Source organism: Crinia signifera, chromosome 3, assembly GCF_055691185.1.
Source record: "Crinia signifera chromosome 3, ASM5569118v1, whole genome shotgun sequence".
NCBI classification, from domain to species: domain Eukaryota; kingdom Metazoa; phylum Chordata; class Amphibia; order Anura; family Myobatrachidae; genus Crinia; species Crinia signifera.
Window position 1 is genome coordinate 362,383 of NC_139219.1, and position 23,239 is coordinate 385,621.

The 23,239-nt window shown below is 44.1% G+C and overlaps 1 protein-coding gene across 2 annotated transcripts in view; it reads right to left on the bottom strand.

Annotated features, from left to right (window-relative positions):
* The window catches only part of LOC146063112 (mitochondrial amidoxime reducing component 2-like), a 147,800-nt gene extending 125,281 nt beyond the window's left edge, over positions 1 to 22,519 (bottom strand). The window contains exons 1-2 of one of the 2 annotated variants that reach the window (XM_083175126.1): positions 22,236 to 22,519; positions 9,192 to 9,365 (exon numbers count right to left, since the gene is read on the bottom strand). In XM_083175126.1, the coding sequence (XP_083031252.1) occupies positions 9,192 to 9,365; positions 22,236 to 22,465 (404 nt within the window). In that variant the 5' untranslated portion in view covers positions 22,466 to 22,519. The remainder of the gene's footprint in view (positions 1 to 9,191; positions 9,366 to 22,235) is intronic. The other variant, XM_083175125.1, reaches the window with a different exon arrangement.
* Between the last annotated feature and the right edge of the window lie 720 nt (positions 22,520 to 23,239).

The following is a 23,239-nucleotide window of genomic DNA, read 5'->3' on the forward strand; positions in this document are numbered from 1 at the left end:
AAGGGGCATTGTTGTGTGACATTATGTGTACAGACAATACTGATGTGGATCGTAATGTGTGAGGGTCATTACTGCGTGGCATAATTTGTAAGGGGCATTGTTGTGTGACATTATGTGTACAGACAATACTGATGTGGATCGTAATGTGTGAGGGTCATTACTGCGTGGCATAATGTGTAAGGGGCATTGTTGTGTGACATTATGTGTACAGACAATACTGATGTGGATCGTAATGTGTGAGGGTCATTACTGCGTGGCATAATGTGTAAGGGGCATTGTTGTGTGACATTATGTGTACAGACAATACTGATGTGGATCGTAATGTGTGAGGGTCATTACTGCGTGGCATAATGTGTAAGGGGCATTGTTGTGTGACATTATGTGTACAGACAATACTGATGTGGATCGTAATGTGTGAGGGTCATTACTGCGTGGCATAATGTGTATGGGCATTTCTGATGTTGGATATCCTTTTTGAGGGTCATTACTGTGTGGCATTAAGTATACGGGCATTACTGATGTGGGACATAATGTGTGAAGGGCATTACCATGTGGCATTATGTGTATGGGCATTACTAATGTACTTGCTCAGAGACAGAACTAAAACCATTTTATTTATTTATTTACAATTTCTAATACAGCTCAGAAGATTACGTTGCACTTTACAATTGTAGACAGTGATAAAAGAAACTATGTAATAACAGACAGACATTGAGGTAGGAGGGCCCTGCTGCAAGCTTACAAACTATAAGGAGGGAAGGACAGGCACCAGTAATAGCATAGAAGTGCCACCAAGTTGCAAGTCCAGAATGGAAGCTATATAATATATAAGTGCCTCAGAGGGTTATGTGTGTGGTAGGGCCAGATTAAGCCTTTGGGTGGCCCGGGTCACTCCCTCTTGTCATTACTGTCCGCAAATTGCATGGGAGAATATTCCATAAGTCCATAGAGTCGCTAAGCCTTGCATGTAGATCTTACATATGTATAAGTTCAAATGTAAGGACATGTTATAAAGCAAAGGTAGGAACATTGTGATAAGAGAGTACATGTAAACTCCAGAGTTGTTAGGAGAGTATGTGTATACCCCATGGGTAAGCCTGCTAGTCAGAGCATCTGGATTATCAAACAGTTGTACCCATAATAATTGTGGTCCTCAACTGGAGGTGATCAGAAAGAATAGGGAAAAATTACATTGGAGAGTACATACAAACTTGCTGCATTAGATGTCTTGTGGGATCTACAATGACTGATAATCGGAAAGCTCTGATGGAGAAGTGCCCACAAGGGACTCAGGTTAAAGAATCAATAGTCAATGGGTAACTGCAGAGGGGGAGAAGAAAAATACATATACACCACATGGAAAAGTCTGTTTTTGCCCCTCTGTACCTTGCTCTGTAGGAGACCTCACAGGCTCAGCACTGCCTCTGATTAAAAACCCTCCCATAACGAGAGAAGAGTTCAGCACAAGCCTCTCAGCCTCTGACCTCTTGTGCAAAGTCTCATGGGTCTTAGTCAACTCCCAGTAATGCACTGCACACTTGTGCAGTCAGTGTGCCTCAGCTCCCAATGCTCAGCACCATTAATTATTGTCATATCAGCAGATAGGTGAAGCTGCAGCACTACCCCACTGCCATGCACACAACCTTTAGTATTTTTTAAATACATGCCAGCCACAGGGGGCCCTAGATAGAGGGGGGCCCAGGGGTACTGAGCCCCAAGAGCCCCCCATTAATCCGGCCCTGGTGTGTGGTGCTTAAATATGATAGGCTTGCCTGAAGAAGTGAGTTTTCAGGGAACACTTGAAAGTTTGGAGGCTAGTGGAGAGTTTTATTGTGCGTGGAAGGGCATTCGGTACTCTTTACCTAGAAGGGCGCCCATCGTGGCCATCTCGGGCATTGAATGCACAAAAAAATCGGTGCGATGCGACCGACGCGATGCCCGCGATTTCCCATAGGGAACAATGTTAAATGTCTCAATTGACCCGATTTTCCTGTTCAATGCCTCAATTGACCCGATTTTTCCATAGGAAACAATGTTAAATGGGCCACAGAGGTTAAATAGGCACCCTGAAGTGTGAAATGGCCCCCACAATTGTTAACGCCACCCCACGATCAACGTGAACCCGAAGCGTGGCGAGCGCAGCGAGCCCGCGAGGGGAGGCGGTACGCGTCCTCCGACCTTTTCATACCCCCACTATCCACGTCGGCGTGGAGTTGAGAATAGAAAGTGTGGCGAGCGCAGCGAGCCACCGAGCCCGAAGCGTGGCGAGCGCAGCGAGCCCCGCGAGGGGACACGTATACCTTCACAGGTATATGCGTCCCCTCGTGGGCTTCACAGCTGTCCGTGTCCCCTCGCGGGGCTCGCTGCGCTCGCCGCGCTTCGGGCTCGGTGGCTCGCTGCGCTCGCCACACTTTCTATTCTCAACTCCATGCCGACGTGGATAGTGGGGGTATGAAAAGGTCGTAGGACGCGTACCGCCGCCTTCGCGGGCACGCTGCGCTCGCCACGCTTTGGGTTCACGTTGATCGTGGGGTGGCGTTAACAATTGTGGGGGCCATTTCACACTTCAGGGTGCCTATTTGGCCTCTGTGGGCCATTTAACATTGTTTCCTATGGAAAAATCGGGTCAATTGAGGCATTGAACAGGAAAATTGGGTCAATTGAGACATTTAACATTGTTCCCTATGGGAAATCGCGGGCATCGCGTCGGTCGCATCGCACCCGATTTTTTAGTGCATTCAATGCCCGCGATGCCCGCGATTTTTTACTAACGATGCCCACAATCAAAATCGTGGGCGCCGTTCTAAGTAAAGAGTACCGGGCATTCCATAGGATGGGAGCAGCCCGATGAAAGTCCTGTAATAGTGAATGGGAGCTAGTGATCCGTGCAGAAGAGAGACGCAGATCTTGTGCAGAGCGGAGTGGTCGAGATGGGAGATATTTTGTGATAAGTGCAGAGATATATGCTGGTGCAGTATGGTTAATAGCTTTATATGCGGGTAGAAGTGTTTTATATTGAATACGGTAAGATACAGGCAACCAATGGAGGGACTGGCAGAGCGGATCAGCAGATGATGGGCGTCTAACTAGGAAGATCAGCCTAGCAGCAGCATTCAAAATAGATTGCAGCGGCTAGAGTCTGTTCTTGGGAAGACCAGTAAAGTGGATATTGCAGTAATCAATGCGGGATATAATGAGTGATTGGATTAGAGATTTAGCAGTATCTTGTGTGAGATAGGCTCATATTTTGGATATGTTTTTTAGATGCATATAACATGATTACTGCAATCCACTGAAGAAGGACTAACAGTACCCAGAATCTCCCTGAATTCATCTGGAGGTCGAGCTTTCAACTTCGTTGCTTTAACTCTATGGAACTCTCTTCCTCTGTAGAATCCTTTAAAAATAGACTAAGGACTCAAGCATTTCACTGACATCTACTGATAAGCTTGTTTTGTATTTTGAGCTGTAAATACAATGGTAAAGCACTTTGAGTCCTATGCTATATAAATATTATTATTATTATTATTATTATTATTATTATTATTAGAGACAGATTGAATGTGGGGAACAAAGGACTAACTATGGAAACGCTTCATTTTGGCCCTGCTTCTATGCAAATTTTAGAAAATTTTGGATGCAAATAAAACTGATCATCTTAGCCTTGCTGTATTGATGCATCCAGGGAAAGAATTCTAGGGCAAAAAGTGAATTTTTACCTTCCATTTTTCTGTCAAATAGTTTTTATTAAGTCAGCAAAATAACGGGCATAGGGTACCACAATTGCATCAAAAGCAGCGACATTACAGTAGATCTGCATTATTGGGTACAAAGCATGTCTAAATAACATATATGAACCACAATTCGCAATAAAGAAAACAAAGAACAGTGATAAACTAAAAGGGAAGACAAACAAGACAGACACAAGTTGGGGAAGTACAGGAGAGGGAAGACAAGGTAAGGAAATGTATAAGGAGACATATGAATAACTACACGTCAACAGTTGGAGATGCTGACAAGACAGTGTTAAATGACAGACCTAGTGGGAGGCAATTTTTTTCCCTATAGGTAGTCCACTTAAACCATTAAAAATGAATGGAGTCAGCAGAGGACGTGTATTTACTATCAATGGTTTCAAACAGAAAGTGCTTATGAATTTTATTAACTATGTGATGCAAATCAGGTACCTCAGATGACTTCCAGAGCTGGCCTATCGCCGCCTTAGTGGCGATTAAGATCTGACCGACTAAATATCTATCCTCTTTCAAAATACATGGGGAGAAATGGAAAAGGGCTAAGACCGGATCCAGGGGGAGTGACATCCCCACTACTTCACTCAAGAGGGCAAAAACCTCCTCCCATATTGGTTGAATTTTTGGACAATCCCAGAAAATGTGTATAATAGATCCCACATTGCCACATTCCCTCCAGCAGAGATTAGATACCGCAGGCCATATTTTGTGGAGACGCTGAGGGGTAAGATACGCCCTATGACATAGCTTATAAAACATTTCTGAATGACTCAGGCATTTAGAAGTCTTAAAGCACGAGATAACAATGGAATCCCAATCCTCTTTAGGGAGAGTTCTACCCAGATCTCTCTCCCATCTAGTATGAAAAATTAATTTAACTGTTCCTTATACCATCTGGAAATACCCCCTTTATGCGATTGCGAAGTAAGCAAAACTTCTAGCCGTCTAGGGAGGGTGGGTAACCTACTCAACCCGCTAGAGCAAGCCGATAACCAATGTCGAATCTGCAAATACTTGTAAAAATCCTGCCGTGGGACCCCAAATTTCCCTGAAATCTCAGAAAAGGGCAAGTCCACCAGCTACCCACTTATCCAAGTTCAAATTGGGAATGAGGGCTGCTATCGCTGTAATAGCTAAGTTTGAGCCAAGCTTCGCATTATCTCCCAATTTAGACACCAGTTCCCGCCATATGGTCAGAGTGTCCCTAATTGCAGCACCTGGTCCCGTCTAAGACGGCACCTGTTTATGTGGGAGCCAAAGTAGGTCTGCTATGCTCAACTTGGGTAGGAAGGATTGTTCAATTACTACCCAGGGTTTATGATGCCCGATAGCCAACCAGTCCCTGGCCTGATTCAACATACAGGCCGCAAAATATGTATACAATTCAGGATAGGCAACACCTCCGGCCTGCTTTGGCAAGACAAGAACCTGTTTAGCAATACGAGGCCTAGACCCCTTCCAAATATATCTGGCAAATAGTTTATTGAATTCGAAGAAGATGGATTTAGGAGGAACTCTGGGAATTGCCCTAAACAAATATAATAGTTTTGGGAGTAAGACCATCTTGGCTGCAGCAATGCGACCCAGCCAGGACACCTCATGTAGACACCATTCATTAGTCAGTTTTTCAAAAGCCACAAGAAGGGGTTTATAATTGCAGATAAAAATATCTGCGGCTCTGGTAATCTGGACACCTAAATATTTTATCGAGGTCAATTGCCAAGCGTAGCGGTATTGATCTTTTAAAAGTTTAATCTGCTCTAGAGGAATGTTAATGGGGAGAGCCTCCGTCTTAGAGGTATTCAATTTATAGTACGAGACCTTAGAATAGAAGGATAACACTTTATGTAATTCAACCAGAGAGGATTTTGGATTATAAAGACACAAGAGGACGTCGTCCGCAAATAGACTTATTTTGTGGGATATTCCCCCCAACTCTGGGCCCTCAATATGGACAGAGGTTCTAATTTTCTCAGCCAAGGGTTCCATAGCCAAGGCGAATATAAGTGGGGATAAGGGGCACCCCTGTCTAGTGCCATTCGATATATCAAATGAGTTAGAGAGGCACCCATTAACAAAAACCTTGGCTGAGGGGGAGGAATATAGCGCAAAAACAGAGTCTAAAAACCTACCAGAAAATCCAAATTTGCCCAAGACAGCTCTAAGGAAGCCCCAATGCAGTCTATCAAATGCTTTTTCAGCAACTAAAGACAGAAATAGCATAGGGGTTCCTCCGAGCTCGCAACTTTCCATAATGTTAAAGACTCTGCGGGTGTTGTCCGGGGCCTGCCGACCCGGGACAAATCCCACTTGATCAGGGGCAATAAGAGAAGGAAGAAGGGGGCCCAATCTATTAGCGATTACTTTGGCGTACAACTTGAGGTCGGTATTCAGCAATGCTATGGGGCGGTAATTTTGTACCATAGGGGGGCTTACCCGGCTTAGGAATTGTGACAATCTGCGCCTCAAGCATCTCCTTAGGGAACGCCCCAGTCTCAGAAGCGGTGTTAAAAACTTGCAAAAGGACCGGTGCAATCTCTAAACTTTTTATAGAAATCAGAAGGGTACCCGTCCGGGCCCGGAGCCTTGCCCTTGGGCAGAGAATCAATAGCTGCCTCAATTTCAGACAGACTCCAAGGAGCACATAATGAGTCAATAACCCCAGGCTTCAGGCCCGGAAGGGCAACACCACTAAGAAACTCATCAATCTCAGAGGCAATAGGTTGGGGGGTCTCTTCATCCGCCCTCAAGTTATATAAGGTAGAATAATAATCAGCAAAAGTATTAGCAGTTTCAAAAGGGTCAGATATTTTGGTACCAGCAGCATTATAGACATTGTGAATTCTAGCCCTAGCTTGCCGTCCCTTCAGCTTCCTAGCCAGGAGGCGTCCTGCCTTATTGCCTAAGACATAGAATTTCTGGTTTAGCTTAAATAAATTTTTCATAATGCCCCTAAGGGATAATGTATTCAGTTTCTCACACGCTGAACGGAGTGAGCCAAAGAGTAATTTGTTATCTGGTCTAGACTTATGCTCTGCTTCAAGGCTAATTACCTCTTCCTCACACTTCCTAACCTCATCTGCCTGCGTAAGCCGCAGTCTAGAAGCAGCTTGAATAGCCGACCCCCTCACCACAGCCTTTAGAGTACACCAGTGGTTGTATACATTTGTGTCCTTTGGATCATTAGTAGCTAGGAAAGACAACAAAGAGTTCCTAATGGCGCTATACGAGTCAGGGTGGGACAGGGCGTGAAGTCCCAACCTCCGTGGGCCAGGGGAGACTTTACGTAAAGCAAATTCACATTGGATAAACAGAGGGGAGTGGTCAGACCAAGTCATCGGCCTTGGTAGTGGATAACAAAGTCCATCTGTCAGTGAGAGCTAAATCTATTCTAGAGTAAGTGTGGTGAGGGTTGGAAAAGAATGTGTAATCACGCACAGAGGGGTTTTTGGCTCCCCAAGCATCGTATAAACTAATTTCACCCATTAGTTGACGAAAACTGTTGGATAGACTTGGCGAAGCATGGGAAAATCCCTTCGATGACCTAGATCTATCCAACTTGTCATCAGGAACCATATTAAAACTACCCAGCATAATGACCGCACCCTTAGAGTGTTTATCAACTAAAGCAAACAGTTTCCTACAAAACCTAATCTGCCCAGAATTAGGAGCATAACAAGAGATAAGAGTAACCTCCATTTCGTCTAGCTTGCCCACCAGGATAAGGTATCTACCCTCCGGATCTGCCAGCTGGAAAGCAACAGAGAAAGAGCACTTGGAGGACACTAATATTGCCACTCCCCCTTTTTTTGAGGGCCCGTTTGCAGTATAACAGTGAGGGAACCTATTATCCGAAAATTTAGGAGGGGCGGATTTGATGTAGTGCGTTTCTTGGACCGCTACTATATTGGCCTTCATCTTATAAAAAGAAGTCAAGGCCAGCTTCCGCTTCTGGGGGGAGTTCAACCCTTTAACATTAAGTGATATAAAGTTCACCATAAGGCATACCGGGGGGCAGATAAAGAGTCTACAGATGACACAACTGGAACAAGGGAAAGGGGGAGAGGAAGGGAAAGGAAACACACACACAAGAGGAAGGGGAGACACACACATAAAAGATAGCGGCTCCATACAGAGTCGAAGTGGAGCACCTGATACAAGGCACTCCACCAAACATAACACACAGGGCGGGTAGTGACCTTACACCCCACAATGTCAACATCTCTGAATGGCTAAACAGTATGAACTTATAGCAATAGACAGACATGCATAGAGTAACTGCAATCAAAACAGTGTAAAATATAGAAAAGCTGTGACATTAGGAAAGCCTGTCGACACCTCAGCACAAAAACATTCTGTTATAAAAAACAAGAAAGGAGTCATCAATTCCGGTGTCTTACCTTCCATTTTTAAACAAACAATACAATGTGCAATTCTAAATTAACAATTCAGCAGAAGCGGAAAATGTACTCTTTCAAATGGTACCTTATTTATCAACTTGGATAAGTGGAATAGCCTCCCATCAGAGGTGGTAGAGGCAAATACAGTATAAAAATGTAAACATGCTTGGGATAAGCATATTGATATCCTTACAAAAGGATCAAATATGAGGTAACATGTTTACGAGAGGGGCAGACTAGATGGGCCAAGTGGTTCTGATCTGCCGTTTATTCTATGTTTCTTAATTTTGGTTAAGTGTGAAGGCAGAAAAAGGGATCGTCACCAAAAATCACCTTCTAGAAACAATATATATGATTGTGGTAATTTTCCCGCGAGGGTGTAGCCTAATGAGACAATTAGCCTGATCATGCCCCCATTGTTGCCCCCTATGCTGTTACCCTCTAGCGCTGTGTTTGGTAACATTACCGCTTTACTCTGTACTATGAGCCTAATTCAGTAAGGATTGCATATGCTAAGCTGCTCGCAGCAATTTAGCATATGCAATTCTTAAGCACTGTAAATGCAGGAGCAGGTGCATACTACCCCTGTCTGCATTTGCAATTGCATTACACTGCGCTGAGGTTATAGTTTAATAGGAATATTGCGACCACGTTGTCCCTCTGCAGCCTAAGTCTAACCTTACTCAGGCTGCGAGGACAAGGAAACTGCACTTTGCTGTACAGTCCTTAAAAAACAGGGGTGACACACCCCTGTCTCCGGAAATTCCAGCCATTCCTCTCAATGAACGCCTCTGCTTGTCACTCAGGACCACTATTGTGCATGTGCAGTTCCCCCACCATTGGGACTTGCACCAAGGATCGCAGAAGTCATCCAAGCTGAATTAGGACCTATATTCGAATAACGCTGTTACCCCTAACCAGAGATAATATATGGTATAACTCTCCAACCCTGCGCATGTCAGAAAGTGATGATAATACAGATCATCTTCATTTACACAAGAAATGACAAGGAAAATAAGGTGCACTTTAAATGACATACTTGCAGGCAAAAATTGCATTCTTTTTGGAAAGTTTCAGGGGGATGTTCAAACCCTCCATTCCTGGGGCACTGAGAGATAACTGTCCATCTTTACAGGTTGCTGTTATCAGTACCATCCGTGGCTCCTGTCGTGCTGTAACATGTACTTTGTCCTCCTTGACAACAAGCCAATGTCTGCAATGAAATAACAGGTAATTTGTATTATGTCAGTAATCAAATGATGTAACCTTTGTACGAGAGAAAGAGAGAGAGAGAGATGAGAGAGAGAGATGAGAGAGAGGAAGTAGCATGCGTTCCACAGCAGTGGAACGCACCTCCATAACTTATAATGCATACGGCAGTGGACCTATACCACAAGGGGCAATAACTATAGGTTTATACCCAGTGTGTATTGCACAGTAGTGTCTGATAACATCAAAACCAGACACATATTTTTATGCTGTACATACATAGTAAAAAGCACTCCTCCACAAACACACAATTCATGGACTAAAAACTACAGATAGTTTTCATAATGATCAATGAATGAGGCACCTGGTAAATAGAAGTACTAAGTTGGAACACACAGGTATTAATATAAGACAATAAAAACCAACCTATTATAAACTATCAAATATTATTGTGCCACATCTTATTGTCTACATAAATATCAGAATAGAATTTTGGTACTTTTGTAGTTTCACAGCGGCAGCTTATGCAACGCTTGAAGCTACGTTATCAGTGTAGCCCAATGGCTGATTTACTTGTGTAGTTTCAGCGTAGCCCAACGGCTGCCTAGCAAAGTAGTAGTAGTAGTAGTAGCTTGTTTATTTATAAGGTGCCACAAAGTCTCCGCAGCACCGTACATAGAAAACAAAAACACATTACAAGGTAACGTACAGGGTGTGTAGATAAAATACAGCATAAATAGAGGTATAGCTGGTAGAACTAAAATCAGCATCAGTAGTAAGTGTAGTGTCTCCGCGGCAGCCTTGCTCTGTCCCCGGCGTCCCTGGCAAGCATAGTGAGCGCCTCTCACACAGCGCCAGTAACCGCCAGATCCTCTGCACTGGCGGGAGCTGGTGGAGAGGGGCTCCATCTGTCTGAGATGCAGTCTCAGTAAGTATTGTGGCAGGGTACGGCAACCATGCCGACAGGGATAGGGGTTCGGTAGCATGTGCATCTCCTGCACAATAAAGGACTCATTTGCCATTGCTCCATGTTACATACTGGCAAATGCCTCCATTTGAAACCCCCAGTATCCACGTCAGCCCGAAGCGTGGCGAGCATAGCCAGCCCGAAGCATGGCGAGCATAGCCAGCCCGAAGCGTGGAGAGCATAGCGAGCCCGCAAGGGGACGCGGTATGCCTCCTCCCTATTTATTCATACCTCCACTATCCATGTCGGCATGGAGTTGATTTTATAAAGTGTGGCGAGCGAAGCAAGCCCCGCGAGGGGACGCGTATTACTTGACGTATATTCCACAACCCCTTGCGGGGCTCGCTGCGCTCCCATGCTTTGGGCTGGCGTGGATAGTGGGGGTGTTTCAGAAACACATTCACACCTGTCATGTCAGGCAGGTTAAAATGGTCAATGGTTCCCACACAATGTAATAAGCGCTGACTAACTACGCTAACTGCGTAACGCTGACTGACTATGCGACCTACCTAAGCTCCGGCTAGCGTGGGAATATGAAGCTGATACTGACAGGGACGCCTGACTGACTACGCTAACTACTTAAGCGGCTGTGGGAACACTACACTGATTCTGACAGGGACGCTACGCTAACTACGTAACTGCCGCTGTGAAACTACACAAGTACCAGAAATTTTTTTGTTTTAAACATTATCCATGATCGTGAAGTTGGAGTGCGAATGTACTGTAGATAGTACACCATAATCACAAAAATTATACCGGAGTTGGAAATAACCAACCCAGATTCAAAAAACTACCCAATGTGCCATATTCGTCAAATACCTTGTCATAATGACCATACAATTCATCATATTATTGCTCATAACACAAAAAAATCTACAAGACAAACAACAAAAACACACAATTTAAAACCAAATAGCAATCTCATGCTCCCTTAAGACTAGACTTTTAGATTATATTCTGATCAGGGTAATACTTACGGGGAACTATTAAATTCTTAATGATTCTACTATTATCAGTTGGACCATACTTATAAAAATATATTAAGTGCGTTGTGCTCATTAAGTCCTTTGGGGACGAATTTGCCCAATTGGGAGATCCACCTTGCTTCTCGTTGTTTGATATGTTCTCTGTCGCCGCCACGAGCAGGTAAAGGAATGTGGTCGATGACCATACATTTGAGACTCGACACGGCATGGTTATTTTGCATAAAATGAATAGCTACAGGTATGTTGCTTTTCTTGGCATGGGCATGTGAGTGTGTAAATTATGTATTTGGAGGTACAGGTAAGAAGATGATGGATTTTTATACTCTTGCCACTATGTGGGTGCGTAAATGTTGACCCAGAAGACATTGAGCTGCATGTGGCACAATCGAGGCATCTGAAGCAACCATTTCTATCCTGTGACATCCAGGTAGATACTCCCTTAATAGATTGTATGGTAGGTCTCATAAGGAGCTGAGTTAATAATTGACCAATGCTTTTTGATAGTTTTCTCCAAACAATGCAAATTGGTGTTGAATGTGGAAGTTTAGATCATATGGTTGTTGTCAAATTCACATTTTTATCAACCTGTTCAAAGCGTGCCATGGTCAGACACCTTTTGATGGTAATGGGTGAGTACCCTCTTTCCTCAAAACGAACTGGCATCTCCAACAGCTGTTCCTCAGCTCAAACTGTGGAGCTGTTGTTCCTGAGAACTTGGGAGACTTTCTTTGAGTGACGAGGGGTGATGGCTCGTGGCATACAGAACTGTATTACAGTCAGTCTCTTTATGAAAGAGGGTTGAACGGAGCTTATGATCTTCACAAAAGATGGTCATGTCCAAAAAGTTCATGGAGTCTTTGTCAATATGGAAAGTAAACCTAATGGGGTTGTCCAACTGATTAAGATACTGTACCATCTCATGAAACTCAATCTTGGTACCTTGCCAAAAGCATAAAACATCATCAATAAAGCGTCGGTAAAACAAAATATTAGTACCAAATTAGTGCTTTTACTTAGTGTAAAATAAATTTTGGCTGTTTTTATGTTGTTATCAGCCACTACTGTGCAATACACACTGGATATAAATCTATAGTTATTGAAATCCCCCCTTGAGGTATAGGTCCGCTGATGAATGGCGGTGAATTGCAGCCGAATGCATTAGAAAGTTATGGAGGTGTGTTCCACTGCTGTGGAACGCACGCTACTTCCGGTCCGGATAGACTGTTCAGAGGTACTAACCACTGAAAGTCTCTGCCCGCTTTCTATTGTTTAATTATATTATGTAATACTGTTTACGCGCACTTTGAATGCCTACTAGATCCTCATTTGCTAAGCTTGAGGGTTATAGATTCAGTGGGGTAAGCCCCGGATAGTTGCACCATTGTGCACTTCCGGCGATGGCTGTGGAACGCACAAGACTTCCAGTCCAGATGGACTGTGTTTAGCGTCTTTTATTACTTTCTGTACATTCTATGCCTCCCAGTGGGCCCATTTTTACATAGTTAATAAATGGACTTTACTGGATTGAGTTGAACTTTGCTGGTAATGTATTAGTAGTGTTTATACCGGCGTATTGTACATTTTTTGTGTCTGATTGGTGAATTCCTTGCCCATGTGACCAGGCCCGGTGACAGGGGGGGTCAAAGGGTACAGCTGACCCGGGCCCTGACGATCAGAGGGGCCCCAAGTTCAGCCCCCCGCTTGGCCGCTGGGCAACTCATCCTCTGCCTGTTTGCGTGCCCGTGGTGCCGCTGAGACAGAAATGAGCCTGCAGTACATGGGGGCTGCCTGGGGACATTCGCCGGGACACTCAGCTCCTGTCTGCTGCACGAGCAGCCTGTGGACGGTCCGCCTGGACACGCAGCTTCCGGCCGCCGGCGCTTACACACACTGACATGAGCCAGTGCTGTCAGTGTATCTAAGCAGCCGGAAGCTGCGTGTTCCGGCAGACCATCCACAGGCTGCTCGCACAGCAGCCAAGAGCTGCGTGTCCTGGCGAATGTCCCGAGGCAGCCCCCATGTACTTCTCTGCAGGCTCATTTCTGTCTCAGCGGCACCACGGCCACACAAACAGTCAGAGGATGAGTGGCCCAGCGGCCAAGCGGGGGGCTGAAGTAAAAAATTAACATTAGGACCTGTATAATGGGGACTGCCGGTGACCAAGCTTTTGACTGCATCAAGTCCATCTTTGTGTCTGATATTTGTGTACAAACTGGACAATGTTAATTTTTTACTGTTACTTATGGAAATTGTGCTCACTAAAAATTATTTTCATTTCGAAAATTATTTTTATTTACAGTTACAAGGAACTGCTATGGGGTCTAATATGGCCCCTACATATGCAAATCTCTTCATGCACATGTATGAGAATTAACATATCATGGCGAACGGTTTATTTTCTAGTCACATATTTTTTTTACGTTCGTTATATAGATGATTTGTTTATGATTTGGACTGGCGGTGCCAAGCTTCTGACTGAATTTATTGATCATCTTAATTCTTTGGCCACTACTATTAAGTTTACAATGGCATTTAGTGATTCTACTTTGAGTTTTTTGGATGTCAATGTTTCCATTAACATGGGTTTGTTGAGCACTAAACTCTTTAGAAAAGCAACGGACAAAAATACTTTGCTAAATAACGAACTCTCGTTCTCGTTTCATCCTCGTCCCCTGAAAAGGGGTTTACCGTTGTCTCAACTAATGAGGGTAGTGCGTATTACTTCCAACCCTGATCAACGTTATGTATCTCTCTGTGAAATGGGTGATAGGTTCTTGGAAGGTGGATACCCTAAGACTGAGATTGATAATGCTATTAGTCAATGTATGAATTACTCACAAGATGATCTATTAACAGGGCATAAGGACAGATCCAATATTGAACGTCTTACATTTGTTTCAACCTACTCTATTGCATCTGAGAAAATTAAACAGATTTTTTTGAGGCATTGGCACATCTTGCGCTCCGACGATAATATGGGACAATTTTGTCAAGAAAATCCATTATTCTGATACAAAAAAAAAGTCAGAACTTCAAGGATATGATCGCCAAATCGGACCTACAATCTGTAAAAAAACACTCTTGGTTGACTGCCAAAAAAGGTAGTTTCAGGTGCTCCAAATATGTGAACTGTCAGTTTGCCCTCACAGGGCCGAAATTTACAGACCCATCAACTCAGGAGAGTTACAACATCAATCATCATTTGGACTGTGACAGTCGATATGTAATCTATGCCATTGTGTGCTTTTGTCCATTAGTCTACATTGGCAAAACTATACGAACTCTCAAAGAAAGTTTAGCTATGCATCCATCTTCTATCACAAAAGCCTTGTTAACCGTTGACTCCAGTACACCACCAGTGGCCAAACATTTTGCTTTAAAAAAACACACACTTTTAAGGATTTCCATTTTGTGGCCCTTGATCATATTCCACCATTGCGCAGAGGAGGTGATCGGGGCAAGCTCCTGCTGCAGAAGGAATGTTATTGGATCCGCAAGCTTAATTGTGTTTCACCATTAGGTTTAAATGAAGAACTATCTCTACATTGCTTTATTTGAATTGCCTACAATATCATACATGTCTGAATGTTTTCTTTATTCTTTTTTTCTCTTTTGATTAAGTTGCATATGCACTGTCACTTTAAGATTGATATGTTCATGTACACCTCTCTGCGCTAAATTATGGTGTCCTAAGTGTCTGCTTTGAACAGTATGCCCCTCCTACTGGTGTCACTCACTCGGGAACCCCATGTCAGTGGATGGTCCCTTACACTAAGGCAGAGGCGGATCCAGGATAAAATGACAGGGGGGGGCACCATGATAAAAGAGGGTTTAGGTGGGGGAGGGCCAGTGTTAGTGGTGTCAGTGTACATGCTAAGAGAGCGGCAGAGAGAGGGTGGGAATGGGATTAAAAATAGGCCCTGGCATTTAAAGTACGCAGGCCCACCATGGCAACAAAAGTGAAGGATGTAGTTGTGCGCGCGCCGAAGGCGCGCTCTGGAAAAGGGGGTGTGGCCACTCAACAGGGGGCATGTCCTTGAGTGTAGTGTACAACACCATATACAACTTCTACACATTATGCAACAAAATACTAGACCCCATTATACTTGCCCCTTACACATGATGCCAAATGGAATGAGCCAAAATTCACATAATGCCACAGGGATTGTGTCAAAATTCACATAATGCCACACGGATTGAGCCAAAATTTACATAATAACACACGGATTGAGCCAAAATTCACATAATGCCAAATGGATTGAGCCAAAATTCACATAATGCCACATGGATTGTGTCAAAATTCACATAATGCCACATGGATTGAGCCAAATTCATATAATGCCATATGGATTGAGCCAAAATTCACATAATGCCACACGGATTGAGCCAAATTCAGAAAATGCCACATGGATTGAGCCAAAATTCACATAATGCCACATGGATTGAGCCAAAATTCACATAATGCCACACGGATTGAGCCAAATTCATAAGATGCCATATGGATTGAGCCAAAATTCACATAATGCCACACGGATTGAGCCAAAATTCACATAATGCCACACAGATTGAGCCAAAATTCACATAATGCCACATGGATTGTGTCAAAATTCACATAATGCCACATGGATTGTGTCAAAATTCACATAATGCCACACGGATTGAGCCAAAATTCACATAATGCCAAATGGATTGTGTCAAAATTCACATAATGCCACATGGATTGAGCCAAAATTCACATAATGCCACACGGATTGAGCCAAAATTCACATAATGCCACACGGATTGAGCCAAATTCATAAAATGCCATATGGATTGAGCCAAAATTCACATAATGCCACACGGATTGAGCCAAATTCATAAAATGCCACATGGATTGAGCCAAAATTCACATAATGCCACATGGATTGAGCCAAAATTCACATAATGCCACACGGATTGAGCCAAATTCATAAGATGCCATATGGATTGAGCCAAAATTCACATAATGCCACACGGATTGAGCCAAAATTCACATAATGCCACACAGATTGAGCCAAAATTCACATAATGCCACATGGATTGTGTCAAAATTCACATAATGCCACATGGATTGTGTCAAAATTCACATAATGCCACACGGATTGAGCCAAAATTCACATAATGCCAAATGGATTGTGTCAAAATTCACATAATGCCACATGGATTGAGCCAAAATTCACATAATGCCACACGGATTGAGCCAAATTCATAAAATGCCATATGGATTGAGCCAAAATTCACATAATGCCACACGGATTGAGCCAAATTCATAAAATGCCACATGGATTGAGCCAAAATTCACATAATGCCACATGGATTGAGCCAAAATTCACATAATGCCACACAGATTGAGCCAAATTCATAAAATGCCATATGGATTGAGCCAAAATTCACATAATGCCACACGGATTGAGCCAAAATTCACATAATGCCACACAGATTGAGCCAAAATTCACATAATGCCACACGGATTGAGACAAAATTCAAATAATGCCACACGGATTGAGCCAGAATTCACATAATGCCAGACAGATTAAGACAAAATTCATTGTCCACCAAAGGCGCGCATTAAACATTTACACCATAATGTCCATTGCACGTTAAGTTACACGGCATGATGTCCATTATGTATTATGCCAAACACCATAATGCCTATTAAAAATTATGCTACATACAGTAAGTGCTACTTATCTACATGCTCATTGCCAAGGGTTCCATGCTCATTGCCAGAGGTTCCATGTGGGATTACATGCTCATTGCCAACGGGGAATACATGCTCGTGGTAAATGGGGGACAGCCGCCGCCAGGCAGAAGTGATAGCCACTGACAGTGGCAGAGCCTGGCTGTATTCAGAGCACTGCAGGTCCTGGCTATTTGAAATAATACCCCATTAACACCAGAAAAATGCATTCCCAGATTGGCCCCTTTTACACCAGCCTAGTCCCTGCATTTTCTGGTGTGAGGGGGAGAGAAAACCACCCCTCCCCCCTTTAACCAGTTATCTCATTTAACCAGCTATATCTTCGGAACCAACTGACCCATTTACATGAGACAAGTATTATATTGAAGAACTTTTGAGTGGGCTTTGAATGATTTTGGTCCAGTGAAACTGAAACGTTTGGTTCCAGAGTAATCTGCCCTCAAAGAACATGAACAGCCATGAAATTACATTTCAAAAATTAAAAAATCGGTTTACATGCAATATCTCTGGAACCGATTGACCGATTTGGACCAGCCTGGTATCATATTGAAGGCCAAACGATTTGGAATTGAATGAAATCAACCACAAGCTTCTGTGATGCCAGGGCGGGAATTGGCAGCCGTCGGAACCGGGTGGGGGTCGGAATTGACGGGTCCCATATTATCCGTTACAGGTTTGCCAGGCGATATCTCCGGTTCCCGGGGGGCTAGAGACACGGGTCTGGGCTCGTTAGAAAGCCCTGGTCCTCAGCTACAAAACAAATGACAGGGGGGGCCCTTGCCCGGGTGCCCCCCCCCCCTGAATCCGCCACTGTATATAAGTAACTGTAACGGAATCTGCTGCGCTATATAAACGCTGTAACGGAATCTGCTGCGCTATATAAGACGCTGTAACGGAATCTGCTGCGCTATATAAGACACTGTAACAGAATCTGCTGCGCTATATAAGTAACTGTAACGGAATCTGCTGCGCTATATAAGACGCTGTAACGGAATCTGCTGCGCTATATAAGACACTGTAACGGAATCTGCTGAGCTATATAAGACGCTGTAACGGAATCTGCTGCGCTATATAAGAAACTAACGGAATCTGCTGCACTATATAAGACACTGTAACAGAATCTGCTGCGCTATATAAGACTGTAACGGAATCTGCTGCGCTATATAAGACACTGTAACAGAATCTGCTGCGCTATGTAAGTTACTGTAACGGAATCTGCTGCGCTATATAAGACGCTGTAACGGAATCTGCTGCGCTATATAAGACTTTCGATTTTTTATTTACATACTTTAAAAAAAACTTTGCCCTCTGCTGTGAGGCAGTAATGTAACCATTACACCGTCCGTACTGCCCTGTATATATAAGACATGGTGGGTATAGAACCCGTGACCTCAGCGCTGTGAGGCAGTAATGCTAACCATTACACCATCCGTACTGCCCCGTATATATAACACATGGTGGGAATATAACCCATGACCTCAGCGCTGTGAGGCAGTAATGCTAACCATTACACCATCCGTACTGCCCCGTATATATAACACATGGTGGGGATAGAACCCATGACCTCAGTGCTGTGAGGCAGTAATGTAACCATTACACCATCCGTACTGCCCTGTATATATAACACATGGTGGGGATAGAACCCATGACCTCAGCGCTGTGAGGCAGTAATGTAACCATTACACCATCCATACTGCCCCATATATATAACACATGGTGGGGATAGAACCCATGACCTCAGTGCTGTGAGGCAGTAATGCTAACCATTACACCATCCATACTGCCCCATATATATAACACATGGTGGGGATAGAACCCATGACCTCAGCGCTGTGAGGCAGTAATGTAACCATTACACCATCCGTACTGCCCCGTATATATAACACATGGTGGGAATAGAACCCATGACCTCAGCGCTGTGAGGCAGTAATGTAACCATTACACCGTCCGTACTGCCCCGTATATATAACACATGGTGGGGATAGAACCCATGACCTCAGCGCTGTGAGGCAGTAATGTAACCATTACACCATCCGTACTGCCCCGTATATATAACACATGGTAGGGATAGAACCCATGACCTCAGCGCTGTGAGGCAGTAATGCTAACCATTACACCATCCGTACTGCCCCGTATATATAACACATGGTGGGGATAGAACCCATGACCTCAGTGCTGTGAGGCAGTAATGTAACCATTACACCATCCGTACTGCCCCGTATATATAACACATGGTGGGGATAGAACCCATGACCTCAGCGCTGTGAGGCAGTAATGTAACCATTACACCATCCGTACTGCCCTGTATATATAACACATGGTGGGGATAGAACCCATGACCTCAGCGTTGTGAGGCAGTAATGCTAACCATTACACCATCCGTACTGCCCCGTATATATAACACATGGTGGGGATAGAACCCATGACCTCAGCGTTGTGAGGCAGTAATGCTATAACCATTACACCGTCCATACTGCCCCGTATATACAACACATGGTGGGGATAGAACCCATGACCTCAGTGCTGTGAGGCAGTAATGCTAACCATTACACCATCCGTACTGCCCCGTATATACAACACATGGTGGGGATAGAACCCATGATCTCAGTGCTGTGAGGCAGTAATGTAACCATTACACCATCCGTACTGCCCCGTATATATAACACATGTTGGGGATAGAACCCATGACCTCAGTGCTGTGAGGCAGTAATGCTATAACCATTACACCGTCCGTACTGCCCCGTATATATGACACATGGTGGGGATAGAACCCATGACATCAGTGCTATGAGGCAGTAATGTAACCATTACACCGTCCGTACTGCCCTGTATAAATAACACATGGTGGGAATAGAACCCATGACCTCAGTGCTGTGAGGCAGTAATGCTAACCATTACACCATCCGTACTGCCCCGTATATATAACACATGGTGGGGATAGAACCCATGACCTCAGTAACCATTACACCATCCGTACTGCCCTGTATATATAACACATGTTGGGGATAGAACCCATGACCTCAGTGCTGTGAGGCAGTAATGCTATAACCATTACACCGTCCGTACTGCCCCGTATATATGACACATGGTGGGGATAGAACCCATGACATCAGTGCTATGAGGCAGTAATGTAACCATTACACCGTCCGTACTGCCCTGTATAAATAACACATGGTGGGAATAGAACCCATGACCTCAGTGCTGTGAGGCAGTAATGCTAACCATTACACCATCCGTACTGCCCCGTATATATAACACATGGTGGGGATAGAACCCATGACCTCAGTGCTGTGAGGCAGTAATGTAACCATTACACCATCCGTACTGCCCCGTATATATAACACATGTTGGGGATAGAACCCATGACCTCAGTGCTGTTAGGCAGTAATGCTATAACCATTACACCGTCCGTACTGCCCCGTATATATGACACATGGTGGGGATAGAACCCATGACATCAGTGCTATGAGGCAGTAATGTAACCATTACACCGTCCGTACTGCCCTGTATAAATAACACATGGTGGGGATAGAACCCATGACCTCAGTGCTGTGAGGCAGTAATGCTAACCATTACACCATCCGTACTGCCCCGTATATATAACACATGGTGGGGATAGAACCCATGACCTCAGTGCTGTGAGGCAGTAATGTAACCATTACACCATCCGTACTGCCCTGTATATATAACACATGGTGGGGATAGAACCCATGACCTCAGCGCTGTGAGGCAGTAATGCTAACCATTGCAAAATCCTCTATCACATCTGGGAATGATTTCCCTATTAACTCAGGCTATTTACAGTATAGAGCCAGGGTTGCTCTATATATACCCAGCTCCTGATGAAGACGTGTGAACACGTTGAAACGTGTTGAGCTTTATCATCACTTTGTTCCAGCTTGCACCATTGAGAAAGCAAACCAGACCTTCATTCACTTCATGCTGGACCAGTTCAACTTCTACCTAATTGGATCCTACAGTCTCAGACCCATTTGCAGTGAAAAAACAGGTATTCATATACCAGCAAGACTGCCTTCATGTACACAGCTTCTGAATAAATTTAGATCCACCACTGGGCAATCTCCGGGACACTTCCATACAACCATTCTCTGACGCATCCCAGGCCACCCCAGCATGCCCATCCTGTACACAGTAGCCAATAGCCGGCTCTGTGTACAGTCAATTGAATCAGTGGGGGGATTTGTCATCTCTGTTATGGCCGCCTCAGCGCTGCGGCTGACTCGCCTCAGCCAGTGGGCAGTGACAGGCAGCAGCATGTCAGTGTGTCCAGCAGGTGCTGGCGCCTACATAGACCCCACTGTGGCTTGCTCCCCCAAGCAGCAGCTGGGGCTGCCTTACAGTAGTTATGCCACTGGACAGGCACCAGTAATAGCATAGCAGTCCCACCAAGTTGTAAGTCCAGAAGAAAAGCTATATAATACATTAGTGCCTCAGAGGGTTATGCGTGCAGTGTATAAATATGACAGGCTGCCTGAAGAGGTGAGTTCTCAGGGAACACTTGAAAGTTTGGAGGCTAGTGGAGAGTCTTTTTTGACTATCCCGGCAGCGCTGCTGCCTTCATCGTGGGATTTCAAAAGGGTAAGAATTAAAAAAAGTATATGATAACTGTCATAGTTAGGTTAGCAGACGCTGCAGCCATGCAGATAAGGAAGCCGCTGATACTAGAAGGCGGAGAAACGCGTAGAGGGCGACGGGACAACTTTGTGGCAACTGGATACAGTCTATGGGAGTAACATACTCAGTGACCGCAGTGAACTGCTAAAATCATCTGGTCATACCAACTCCTTAATACCAAGAGCCGGATCCCCACCTTTTTTGAAAGGACAAAAACCCTCAAGAATAAGTGAGTTATTCCACTAACATGTGCACATGAGTGGGGGACAGTTATTCCTAATAATTGGGAGATTTTAAAGCAATACTAACCGGTTTTATATTAATGTTATGGACTAACAAGTTGAACACAGTTCAAAATAATCAACTAACAGTCTAAACAGAGCATTGTTATATGTGTGTTCGTCTTGTTTGTCACAGTGGCCACTAACTTTGAATTATATGAATTTGATTGTGTTTTAATTTTATTTTTTAATAAATTGTACATGATTTTGCAAAGCGCAGCTCCATTGTCTTTTTTCTTAGATAAGGGTTGGTACTGCACCTGGCAGGACCTGGGCACTTTCCTACCTGTCTTTGAGAGGGCCACTTTGCAGTCCATACTCCTGGCATTCAGCTTCTAGCAGAGAAATTCCTTTACATGATTTTACAGGATACAGGAAAAGCTGGGAGACATCTCCCACCTTCCTCAGCTGCCTTTTCTTTTTCCTTTTAGATAATAATAGGCAGGTAACGGCCAAGGTAGCACTTAGCCCAGCAACACAAAGTAGGAGAGTACGGTGCTTAGCAATGGCTTCCATTACTGCTTTGTGACCTCGTCCTGCCTGCTGATTTGTTTGCTATGAAATCTAAGGAGAACAACTGAGCTTTGAACACTGCACAGAGTCCGCCCTACATCTGAGCTTGGCCCAGGCCCCAGAAATACCAGCCTCTGCTGTATTAACTATTTCTTATACACTTATTTGCCGTACGTCCCCTGGGACATGCAGGAGGCCAGCATCCAAAATCTACAAAACTTTATTAGAACAAGCAAATGAACAGAAATGGAATGCAAGCTGCTCACAGCAATTCTTGTTTACAACTAGAAAATGTACAGTATCAGATGTTATAAATAGTGTGAGTGCTAAGCTGTTTATTCCTTACTACCCTGCTGCATTTCCCACATACTTTCTAGAATCTAGCTGCAATAACAAGGGCTGAACTATTGCAAATAATATAAGAAATTATTTTCCGTTAACCCCTTTGCTGCTGAGGGTTCTCACAGTCATGGAACCATCGTAAAGCATTTCTGAATACAAACCTCAATATCAGTTATTTTATGCAGTAGCCACATACATTCTACTTTGCTCTTCTCAGAAAAAGGTATACGGTCACTAGGTCGACAAGGGGAAGGTCGACATGCATTTGGCCAACCACTGAAGGTCGATATGCATCACGGTGGACCCACCTGAAGGTCAACATGGGCTTAGGTCAACAGGTGCTATGTTGACAGTCAAAATGTCGACATGGGGTTTTTCATGTTTTTTTAGCCGACATGTGCTGACAGGCAGTATTTCATGCCTACCACCCACTAG